This window comes from Lytechinus pictus, chromosome 1, assembly GCF_037042905.1.
Source record: "Lytechinus pictus isolate F3 Inbred chromosome 1, Lp3.0, whole genome shotgun sequence".
NCBI classification, from domain to species: domain Eukaryota; kingdom Metazoa; phylum Echinodermata; class Echinoidea; order Temnopleuroida; family Toxopneustidae; genus Lytechinus; species Lytechinus pictus.
The window spans coordinates 29,235,276-29,247,658 of record NC_087245.1 but is presented as its reverse complement, the minus strand read 5'-3'; the positions used below and the strand labels follow the sequence as shown (position 1 = coordinate 29,247,658).

Here is a 12,383-nt window from a genome sequence, read left to right as displayed (position 1 = left end):
AACGCAAATCCAGTGGAAGATGCAATATCTGGCCATGTAGATATTGCTCCATGATCTGGCTTTGGTGATGAAGGACAGATACTTGGAAGTGGATGGCTCCCGGTATGCCAGTCCAGAATGAGGGAAAACAAATCTGAAGATAAACGAACAAGAAATTCCGCCATCACCGTATGAGTGCAGAATGTCTATAATCACCACGCTTGTTAACCACGGAGATATTTATCACTAGTACCTGTTTCTTTTCAATACAACAATGTTAGCTAAAGTTTGTCATACTTAACAGCATGGAGATCTGGGCCCCTTCTCACAGTTATGATTGATCCGATCAACCACAATTATGGAAAGCCAGCAACAAATACATGTTTGTTCAAAATGTTTTCTAGATGTGATCTTGAAAACTTGGTGTGCTCCTTTTTTTTTACAAAGGACATCATGCCAATTTCCCGGAGTTAAAAAAATGACATCGTTGGATTTCCTATATAGTTTAAGATGATCAGATCAATTGTAACTCTTTGTAAGACAGGACCCTGATATTCAGGTCGTGGTATATGAAATAAATGCAAGGAATATTACTGGAAAAAATAACTACAATGGAAGATCATAGTAATACCTTATTAAATGAAAGCATCGTTATCAGATAACGTCGTGAAAATAGTACATTTTCACACCCTTATTGCCTAAGAAGTTGATTATCGAGTCGATTAACGTGTCACACAGGGACTTTCATGGCGCCCGCCCCCCCCCCCCCAAAAAAAAAAAAAAAAAAAACAGTTCCTCTACGGTGGGATACAACAAGTATGCACTATTGCCACAATCCCCTCCTCCTCTGAACACTAAAATATTTTTTTACTCATTCTTCAGAGTCATCCATGGCATAAATCTTGTGATACCTGGTGCATGGAGCTATGCCTGGTGGGTGTTTCATAAAGCTGTTCGTAAGTTAAGAACGACTGGTGTCACTTTCTTGTGGTAAATAGTATACACTTAAATAGCTAGTAAGAAAGGTTCACCAGCCGTTTTTAAAGTCGCTATTAACTTACGAACAGCTTTATGAAGCGGCCCCTGTATTACATGTCCTCTCATAAAACAGAACCCATGAGCTTGCGAAAATTATATATGTTTTCTCTTCATTCATAAAAAAGAATTGTTATTACCTTTTTCTCACAGAATGGCATAGGGATGGATAATGTGCATTTTAATTGAAGGTAGGTTTAGTACTTTTAGATACAAAATCTACTCGTACATAATACACATTGCAGACATGCAAATAATTTCATACTATTTTATCATCCATGCACCATGGACCTCGTCTGAAATCATATAATTTATTGTGAAACGTATAGTTCCCTTTTTATTACAAGTTTGTTTGTGCAATATTCAAAGGCCGATCGTAAAAAATATGACATGTATATGAATATTATATTCGGTTGCACGTGTGGTAAGCTGTTTGCATTTAATATGTTCTCGTTGTAAACTTTCATTAGGCTACTGCATTTTGTATATTCATGGATATTAATATAAATTTCATTTGGTGGGGTGGAACCGTCTTATCAAATATGGTTATTTATAGACGATGATAATTTGAATTGAACCATAGAACCTACTAGAATATGATTGAACGAAACATTCATGAACAAAGTTAGTGAAGTCATGAAAAAAAGTAACTCTGCAGCTGGTATGAATTTCGCAAATTTGGAAGTCCTATTACACATTCAATTGAAGTAGAGCATTTGTACTTTGGATTGTTTGATTTCTACGCTGCAGAAGTCATTGCTGATATTGATCAGCCTCGTTTTACCGTGACCGAGATGACCCTTGCCTTGTTGATAGCAGATCCAACATCACAAAAGTTTTAACTCGCATTGTCATTGCTTGGTTGAAGACAGGATAGACTATATAGGACCTTTTGGAAATATCTCTAAGTACTTCGAATTAGTACCCTAGCGGGGATGGGAGACACCTCTTTAAGCAGTCGTGAAAGCATTTCGTTCCGTGGACAGGGACCTACCACAAATTCTCAAGACTATCAACTTATAGGTCTCGATCTCAGATGAATCAGCTATTTTAACAAAGCTTGTATGTATGCGAAGCGAAGAAGCATCGAGGTAGAAAGAGTCCAATTTACATGTTTATTTATTGCAAACAAATTAATTAAGTTATTTAGACATTCAAAAACTTTTGGAATCAGGAAATAGCTATTGTCCATTTTTTAAACAACTACAAACCGATTTTACGGTGTTTAAATACCATGTCGAGGGAACATAGGTATATATATATACTGCAGCAACTTTACTCTTTCCATCGAATATGGGACGGCTGTTTAGTATGAAGTATCAGAGAGTAGTATTAATCCCTTGAATCGTTATATTCTTCCTAAGGTTATATTCGCATTGTATTTTATATTTTAATTATCAGATTATATTTGACCATCATGACCGTGACACCTAAAGTATATATGCGCCAGACTGCATGATGTCGAATCAATAAAGCTGGCATACACAGAAGATCAATAATACTCTTTGTCATGTAGGTCACTAAAATATCGGCCTCAAACAATCACGACTATCTTGACTATGGGTGTCAATAGCACACCTTTTGCTTTTCTTATTTCATTCATACTTTACATTACACAGTGAACATGTTGTTTAGAGTTTTTATTCAATGCCGTTTACTATAAGAACCTTACCGTAGTTGTTTAAACAGTTTAAACAAGTTAAACAACAAAGTTGTTAATTCTTAATAACTTAAAGGGATGCTCCGGACTGAAAATATTTATATCTAAATAAATAGAGTAAAATTTACAGAGCAAAATGCTGAAAATTTAATAAGTATCTGGTAACAAATAGCGGAGTTATGGAATTTTCAAGTTTAGCAATATATTGTGAAAAGAGTTATATGCACGTCATCATGAATAATCATTAGATGGGCTGATGATGTCATATCCCCATCTTCCTTTTTCCTATGTTATTACATGAAATCTTCATTGTTTCCTTTTTTTCATATACATGTGTGAATGATATGTCTCCCTTGTAATTAAATAAGTTGCAGCAATATCCAATGCACGTAATCAGTTGTTATTCCAATATTTTTGGTTCTTGAAGGAAAATATTTAAATAAATCTATTTCATATATTAAAATACAAAAGAACAAGTGGGGATATAAAATCATCAGTTTGCTTATTGAATATTCATGAGGACATGCATTGAACTGTTTCCCTGGAATAATGCAAATCTTTAACATGCCATAACTTTGTCATTCATTGTCCGATTATGCTCAGGTTTTCAGTGTTTTGCTTGTCTGATTTTTCTTAATCTGTTCAAATCATATTATCAGCTTGGAATACCTCTTTAAGCATGGTCGTTTAAACTGTTAATAACTGTTCAGCTGTTAAACACCTACTGTAATTTTCATATAGTAAACATAGTTGTATAAAAAAAATTTAAACAGAGTTTTCATGTGTACCTTTTTGAATACCACAAGGAGAATCAGGTCTGCAGGCAACCTACCCACTTTACATTGTCTATTTCAATGACAATGATAACGTGATTTAAACCGCGCTCTGAATTACATGATTTACAGAATTGAATTTTGGAGTCGAAATATTGCGTATTTCTTGAGGATTAAAAACAATACCGAAATACGATATGACCAAGAGTTACGGGGAGCAGATCACGGATGAGTCCATGTCAACGTCGAACTCGATGTCCATTCCGTCTCGATATCCATCGATATCAGAGGCAATGGCTAAACAGAGGGATGACTTGAAAACCATGCAGTATGGTTCTTTACGTCTTGAAGGCAGTCGTCAGGAGACGAAACCACCATTGGTACCCTCCAGGAAGAACAGTGAGTGAAATCTGATATTGGCCTGATAAATTTTATATAACCAGTTTCTAATTTTGAATACATGTATGATATATTTGTTTTAAAATAAGAAGAGGGTATATTTTCTAATCATTTTCTTTCCACTTCATATGATATACATGTATGTATAATATGGTGAATGATTTATGACAGAGGAGATGGAAACCTGGGAAAGGAAGGAAAATAGACCTAAGACGTGTAATAAGAGATGGTGGGCGATTACCGAGAGGACAATGGATAGAATCGGGAGTGACGCAGGGGTATCTCGATGGGGGGGGGGACGACTTAAAGATCCCTTTTCCTCTTGAATAACGTGGGTATTCTTGGTATTCGAACACATCTTTTAGGACAGTCTTGTCTCTTTCCTCTTCTTCCTCTTTATAATTTCTCCCTTTCCCCCTCAACTTGAGAAATCATAGGGTGGTCGTCGCCCATGCTCCCACTGTATGGTTTTCACTTATTGATTATTAAACGTTTGGTATTCAAAGCTGACTTCTATGTTTGTCTTTATTTCCTGAAGTTCCCGGTTTCATCCAAGTTCGCCATCAGATGGCAATATTAATATTCCTTGGGATGACTGCCGTCTGCGCGATGCGGCAAAACGTAAGCGTTGCCATGGTTGCAATGGTGAATGAGTCCTACGTCACACACGACGATCAAATCGGGAACGAGACTCAGCAAGGCATAGAGACCTGCGCAGCTTCTCCAACAGCAAACTCCAGTGCTGAACAGACGGTTAGCTTTATTACTTTGCTACTTTTGTAATATTCTTAAAGGATGAAATACATCTTAGAAATAATTAACGTAAAGTGGCCTTTGACAGCAAGCAGGGGCCGCAGAATGGTTTTCAAAGTGGGGGGGGGGGGGGGCTGAGCCAAAAGTGGGGGGCTTACCATGCAAAAATCACAATCATATTGTCATTTTTACGTTTTTGTACACGGTTTTGGAAAAAGTGGGGGGGGGGGCTGAAACCCACCCCAGCCCCCCGCTTCCGCGGCCCCTGGCAAGGACGCGTCACCATCTAGTCTTCACTCGAGTTAAGGATCTGAATGTGCAGCCTACTCATGCCTTGTGTACTGAAGGCCCTCTATGAGCTAGTCTTTGCGTGGAGACACACATGCTGATCAAAGTTTCAATCAGGGTCTGTGCCTGCAGACTACACCATCTACGTGACAACCTCGTAATGCTCGAGGGGCAAACTTTTCTGACAACCCCCCCCCCCCCACCCTCAAAACAGGTCAAAGACTTAACCTGTCAAAAATTGTGTATCAACCCGCAAGAAAAAATCAGAGGTCACCAACGGTACAAATTTCTCGTCCAGAATTGGCTGACAACCTGCATTAGCTCAAAAAAGCCCACATAAACGAAAAAACAGTTTATTCAAATTCTGTCGAAGTGGGGGGGGGGGGGGGGGTTAGGACATTCTAATGAAGTTCTGTATATAGGAAGTGTACTGGTAAGTTAAAACTTAGAATTTAGTATTCATCATTATGAAAATAAACAAATATGCCCAAGATACCACAAGAACTAATCCACCAAGAAAGCATAGGGTATTCTACAGTCTTAACTGCTTAATATTAATTGTGTAGTATTACCCGATCACACGAATGGTATGCCTAAGTGTGAAAGGTTAATTTAGCATGTTTAGGTGAATCCAGATATCACCTTAGTATGATGTATTTTTACCCTGATTATGTATATGATGGTAACATTTGGCAGAGATCCGGTGATTTCCTTTGGGATGCACAGACACAAGAACTGATCCTCGCGGGCTTCTTTTACGGGTACATCTTCACCCAACTCCCAGGCGGCTGGCTGTCGGACAAGTTTGGTATGAAATGGATCCTTGGTTCTGGATTTCTGTTATCGAGTGTTTGTACTCTCCTAGGACCTGTGGCAGCTTATGCTGGAACGGAGTGGTATTTCGTCACACGATTCTTCAGTGGTCTCGGTGAGGTAAGGATCAGTAAAACCATAGAACTGGGGCCCGTTTCATAAAGGACTGACCGACGAGGATCCAGAGTCAGGCCTGTACGGGGAGCGAATTTGTCTTAAAAAAAAGGACAAGCCACCCCCTGGATCTGCGCCTGACTTACAACAGTTGTAAATTTACAATTATAACTGTGTTAACTGCCATGGTACCAGGGGTCAACAGCCAAATACATTCTATGTTTCCATTGTACTTGTCACAGTCGAAAGTTGCCATAGTCACGATAACTAAATTTTTAGGAAACGGACTCCAGAAGAGAATGTCATCAACATTTGTCGTCCGACAAGTGGTCAGATCTTACATTTATATTCTTCACTTTTAAAGAGAAATGTCTTCTGTTGAATAATGGTTGGACATGACAACAATTTCTCAAAAGCAAAAGCCATGTCTATGATCCAGGGAAAACAGGTTGTTGCTAACGTTTCTTTAACCTGCATAAGAACCTGCATTGGGTTCTCTAAACAAAAATGCTTTGGTAGGTGATCATTGGTCCCCTGAAGTTTCCTGATTGATCCGGATTTTCATGCATTTCATGCAAACCAGCGCCATTTGCACCATTTCAATTACCATGTTGCATCCAATGTGATTCATTGTTCAGGGTGTCTCTTTCCCTAGTATGCTTGCCATGTGGTCTAAATGGGCACACCCGGAAGAGAGAAGCAGTCTTAGTGTCATCGGTTTTGTAGGTAAAAGTCACCCTTAAAGTTTCATATACTTCGAATTTATTTACTTTATTATGCTAGTGAAGTTAAGTTTTAAAAAAATGTCCTTGGTCACGATGGTATTCAGACCATCTCACTATTTACTATTATCTACAACCTATATTGTTGTCTTCGACATCGACGCCACTCACCTCTTCTTCATCTTGTATTCTATCAATAATAAGTTCTATCTGTAATCGCTCATCTTCCTATTACAAGTTTGTTCTTATTGGTATTGTTATGTCACATCATCTCCAAGAACAGAGTAATAGCAATAGGAAATATTGGATCTAAGGTAGATGTCAATATGTCCTTAATTAGAATATAATTAAGATTTTTTTTTAAATTCAGACAGCTTAAATAGATACACGCACGATAATGATAACACTCTTTTGACTTATTACCCATTGAATTGAAACGTGCGATCTCAAACAAAATATTCAAATAGTAAAATGCGATAAGCTTTATTTAAGGATTTAATTTTCCCCTGTCTTTCATTGACAGAATATTGTTTGAGTAATTCTGTTTTATCTCTTTTCCAAACTGCTCAGGTTTCAACTTTGGAAATGTGTTGGGTAACGCATTAACAGGATATCTCATAAACCTCAACGTGATAGGTGGATGGCCTCTTCCTTTCTACATATTCGGTTCGTGATAACTACTTTTTTTTTCAAAAGGAATACGATGACCTATTAAAATTAACAGCTTCGTCGGAAGCCACTTAAAGGTATTGTTTAACTTTGTGAGCAGCCAATTTAAAAAATTCTCAAACCAAGATAAAACATGTGTACACGTGCATGTATTAGAACTAATAAACCCTGAAAACAACCATTATTGAGAATGAAAAGCTAAAACTACAAGGCAAACCCCGATTTTGTAAATAGGCGTCTAATAGACGCCTAAATAGTACACATAAGTGTATGGGATGAAATTAAGATGGTGTTTTCGGTCACTTTATATTTCAATTTTTGAAGCACTAAATAATTATTTTCGAACGCAATTTTTTCTGGGCTTCATTTTTGTAACATATCACAGACACAGGTGACAAGTGTGACCTTCTAGCTCAGATTTTTTAAAAGTCAAACCAATGTTAACCAATCACTTTAAGCTGTTTCAATTCTAAAAATGGAAGCTGTGAGTTAAAAGTAATATGTTTACCGCATCTGTAAGGGGGTGGTATGCTTTTTACTGACACAAGATAGCCTGGTTTAATGCAATGTTGTATAAGCAAAAGTATCTGTATCTAAGAAACTGATTTAATTTTTAGAAGGAAAAAACACATAGGAAATGGTGTGGTCGCGATGGATATTTGTTGATCTTTCATCAAACATACCTTCTAGAATAATCTTCGTCTGTATTCAACTGAACGAACAAGGTTCACACAGTCTTGGACGTAAATGTATTGGTTTGGTCTAACCAGGTACAGCAGAAGTAATGGCGAGCCGAACTTTCACCCGTTAAACCAATTGAATGATGCATTTTAACTTAACAACCGCTTATTTAGCCTAACAAATCTTCGTTTGTTAGATGAACCCTTGAGTAGCCTTCGGTCTCCAGGTGTTCAATGTACATTGATGGAATGTGTGCGCATTAATGACTATGTTGACGAAAAAATACATTTTTAATGACATCTTACAGGTTCAATAGGATGTCTTTGGTTCTTGTTATGGATCTTCGCTGCCTACAGTTCACCACGAGAACACCCCTGGATATCCCCAGAAGAGCGTGCATATCTCGAAGACGGTCTTAGACATTCTAACGTAGGTCACACATCATTTACCCTTGCCGGTACAGTGAGAGAAGCATGTTAATGATAAACCATCATTATTAAATTGTATGAATCATTCAGGATTTTCTCTTCATATTAAATGTTTAATGTAAATATTCCCTTGACAGGTCCTAAAATCAAGATCCTGGTATCCTTGACACTCTATCCAACGTATATAATTACAGGCGACCAATTATTAATATGGCATAAGGAGGGGCTAGTGCCCTTCGAATTTGTAAGAGTAACTTTACAACTACAAGTACTACTTTACTACTACTACTACTACGACAACTATACTCTCATGACTACTACAACAACAACAACAACTATTACTACTACTACTACTACTGCTACTACTTCTACTACTAATAATATTATCACTACAATACTACAACGACTACTTCTACTAATACTACCACTACTTCTCCTCCTACTGCTGCTGCTACTTCTACTACTTCTTCTCCTACTGCTGCTGCTACTTCAACCTCTTCTGTTACTACTACTTTTACTACTACTACTACTACTACTACTACTACTACTACTACTACTACTAATAATAATAATAATAATAATAATAGAAATAATGATTATTTTACATATTACTATTGAACCAAAACATGACTCACTTTCGTGCACAGTTACCATTCTTTTCTGTTTATCCCTAGACACTAAGACCTTCCGTGCCATGGAAACAAATCATCAAGTCCCCTGCTATGTGGTGCCAAGTATTCACCCATTTCGCGCACACGCTTGGGATATTTACCCTCCTCGTCAACCTACCGCTGTACTTCAGTGAAGGGCTCCATGTTTCCCTAGAACTGGTAAATTTTCAGTGCTGTCCATGTGTCGTATAAGTTGATGAATAGTGACCATTAATGAAATATTAGTAGACTGTGCAACATATCATCAATTTTACTAAACGCTGCATAACATTACCACTGCTTAATCGCGGCTACTCTGACTGCCTGATCGGCGCTCGAGCATTCAAGGAATTCCTTTATTCTGGGTACCCATTTACTACTCCTAGGTAGAAAGTGGCAAATGTAGATAAACGCCTTGCGAGAGGATGCGAGTGCTGCGGTTGGTTTGGAACCCCCGGATGTATTTTTTTTTTTGGGGGGGGGGTTAATTCTGTTGTTATTGTAACAAATTAAAGTCAATTACAAAATTTACATAGGATTATTGAACCCTGAATCTTGTGTTTCAGAGTCAAGAGACTTATCCACTAAGCCACAAGACCTCTTGTAGGCGGTTTCCTCTATGCAGAACAGGTGGATCCCCTATAAACGGAATCTCCTAGTTTTGTTATGTTATGTGTGGGTGTTTCTAGGTTTGTGTATGTGGGTTGTATTGGTATGGGTGTGTGACGGTGTATGCCAAGGTTTGTGTATGTGGATTTTGTGGGGGTGAAGGTGTGCAAGTGTGTGGGTGTATGTGTGAGGGTTGCGGATGTGTGTAAGAGAGAAATGTTTTAAGAGCGAAAAGAAAGAGGGAGGGGGTACAAACAAAGTTTATATCACGTTTTCACTGAACCTACAAGTCAAATTACGACCAGTGAAATTATGATTATTAATGCTTTGAATTATCCTGGTTGGTCAGAGAGGTCAGTGTGAGTTTAACTTTGTTAATGTCATTTTAAATATTCAGCCGTTTTGTGTCTCATTTTCAGGATACACTTGTTGCCATATCTGACAAGTACATGTTGATGTATAAATGGTTTTGTTTGTAATTGTTATTTTATTTCATATGAAAGGCAGGTGTATATTCGGCTCTCCCTTACGTCCTTCAATTTTTCACCATGCTGGTCACCAGTTTTATATCTGATGGCCTCGTCTCTCGGCAGATACTGTCTAAAAAGGCATCGAGGAAACTTATGTCATTTATAGGTAAGCATTCTGTCTGTTGCTCTGAACCCTCCTTTACCATGTTTACAAAATGAATCGGACATTTTTTTTCTGGCAGGACACTTCGCGTAAATTACGTATTAATGACGCCTTGCTTTCGGTATAGTAGTTTATTTGTCACCCCTAACCAAACAACAATTTTACATGAATATAAATGCCTACATGGTCGGGATATCATTCTTTGAGTAGAAACTCCTAGGGTCAGAATCTATCAATAATATCTGCTGATCAAAATCATGAAAACCGTATAAAAACTATTTAAAAAAAGAAAAATAATGATATCAGCTGATTCATTTAATAAAACACCATCAAAACCATCATAATAACATCATCACACTGCCCCGTCTGGTCTGGAACACATTCAATTGTCACTGTATATTTGAAAGTGTCGTCGGTCCTCAGTAGCCCTACAGTAACACGGGGAAATTATTTCTAATAAATTAATGCTAATATCCTGACATACTTGTTTATAATATTTATGCATTTTTTTCATATAATATTTCTTACCATTTAGGTTTCGGATCGGGTGCCCTCTTTCTTATCCTTGCTGGTTTTTCGCGGTGCAACACGGCCCTGTCTGTGACGTTTGTGACCCTTGCCATGGGCGGGGTTGGTGTGTCTTTCTCTGGTCATTTCGTGGCGTTACTAGACATCGCCGGTCCGTTTGCTGGTTTTGCCATGGGGATGATGAACACGGCCGGTACACTGGGCGGCATCGTTGGACCATACATTGTCGGCGTTCTTACAGAAATACAGGTTTGATACAAATCTCAATCAATACATAGGTAGTTCTTATTAGTTGCAGATTGCTGATCAGCTTGAAATGTGGGAAACAGGATGGAACTTGTTTGCAAAATGGCAGATTCTGAAATATGGATTACTTTCAAGGGGATATATTTATTCATTTGTTTTTTTAGAGTGACTTTTTTTTGCAGAAAGCCAATATTAATACTGTGGAATAAAAACGTGGTTTTATTGGGTTTGTGTCAGAAAGGGAATAAAAGTCACGTGGGATATACTTTATCAGCCCTTATGTCAACGATGCCAATGTGCCGAATTATAAGAAGAGTGTAAATTGCTGTGATCATGTATCCTCTCCCCCTTTCTCCATTCTTCTCCATCTCAATCCCTCCCTCCCTATCCCCCTCTCTCTTTTCTTTTTTCCTCTCACTCTCCTCTTGTATAAACGTTCTCTTACCCAGACCGATATTGCAGGATGGCAGAAGGTGATGTGGACCATCGCCGGTATCTATTGCTTCGGCGGCTTGACTTTTGTCATCTTCGGCACAGTCGAACTTCAATATTGGGCCATACGGGACTACCAACCATATACAGTGATTGATGAATCGGCAAGCTTGATAAAAAATGAAACGGTCGACGAGTCTGTGTCTTCAGCTCAGGACCCACTTGTTGGTGAAAAAAAAGTCTAAGAGTATAACGCTGCATATTTGAAAAGGGGAGAATACAACGTGCTGCAGATGTGTGATATAGTTAATTGTCTTTTTGTATGATAACACTTTTGTAAGTTTTCTTGTTATAAGGACACATTAGAGATGTCAATTGATGTATTTTGTTTTAATTGATATGACTACAGTACTGCTTCGTGTTCTTTGTGTAATGTTACACAGGATGTGAGCTTGGAATGCTCAAAGAAATCGACATTTTAGAGACTACAAACCTGACATCGGACATTTTCTTATTACCCAACTTATAATCGGTGAGGATTGCAAAGAGTGAAGTATAAATGAATGTTTACCTATTGGCTCAATTCGCTCAAATATGTATTTACCCGTTGAAAACCGTGATTCCCATAGACTTTGTACACAATGTTTCAGTTGTGTTGCTAAAACGGGCTGACATAACGAGAATATGCAAATGTTATGAAACTTAAGAAAAAACGGAATGCATGAATAAATAATGTTTTTGCATAAACGAATGTTTAAAACAGACTTCATTTTTACAAGTCATTTTAAAGTTTTGTTTGTAGGAATTTGGTGTGCATCGTATTACTGATTCACGGAAGGGTAGTGCGATTCAAGATAGTGAGCAAATGTGAGACAACTGAAGTAAAGTATTTATGGCATCGGAGACAAGGAGGGATAGAGGAGGAGAGAGAATGAGAGAGAGGAAAAGAGCCAAAAACAAGAGAGCGAAGA

General features: G+C 37.9%; 1 protein-coding gene across 5 annotated transcripts; it reads left to right on the top strand.

Annotated features, from left to right (window-relative positions):
* The first annotated feature begins 1,499 nt into the window (after window positions 1–1,499).
* Window positions 1,500–12,168, top strand: LOC135155664 (sialin-like). Of its 5 annotated transcripts, none has more exons than XM_064105453.1 (11): window positions 1,500–2,076; window positions 3,580–3,846; window positions 4,385–4,599; window positions 5,584–5,820; window positions 6,453–6,540; window positions 7,107–7,202; window positions 8,194–8,315; window positions 8,989–9,144; window positions 10,077–10,209; window positions 10,742–10,983; window positions 11,430–12,168. In XM_064105453.1, exons 2-11 carry the CDS (start codon window positions 3,645–3,647, stop codon window positions 11,655–11,657), a joined length of 1,719 nt encoding a protein of 572 aa, XP_063961523.1. In that variant the 5' UTR covers window positions 1,500–2,076; window positions 3,580–3,644; the 3' UTR covers window positions 11,658–12,168. The 5 variants fall into 5 exon arrangements, with proteins under 5 accessions (XP_063961523.1, XP_063961530.1, XP_063961543.1 ...); XM_064105460.1 differs by having other exon boundaries at window positions 1,607–2,105; XM_064105473.1 differs by having other exon boundaries at window positions 1,621–2,076; window positions 3,481–3,846.
* Window positions 12,169–12,383: the final 215 nt, after the last annotated feature.

What these genes read in the sequence shown, in the direction of transcription:
- LOC135155664 (XM_064105453.1), top strand. Translation starts at nt 3,645, where the DNA reads ATGACCAAGAGTTACGGGGAGCAGATCACGGATGAGTCCATGTCAACG. An exon ending in TCCATGTTTCCCTAGAACTG is followed by an intron (nt 9,145 to 10,076) that starts GTAAATTTTCAG and finishes TTCATATGAAAG; the next exon opens with GCAGGTGTATATTCGGCTCT. An exon ending in GCGTTCTTACAGAAATACAG is followed by an intron (nt 10,984 to 11,429) that starts GTTTGATACAAA and finishes TCTCTTACCCAG; the next exon opens with ACCGATATTGCAGGATGGCA.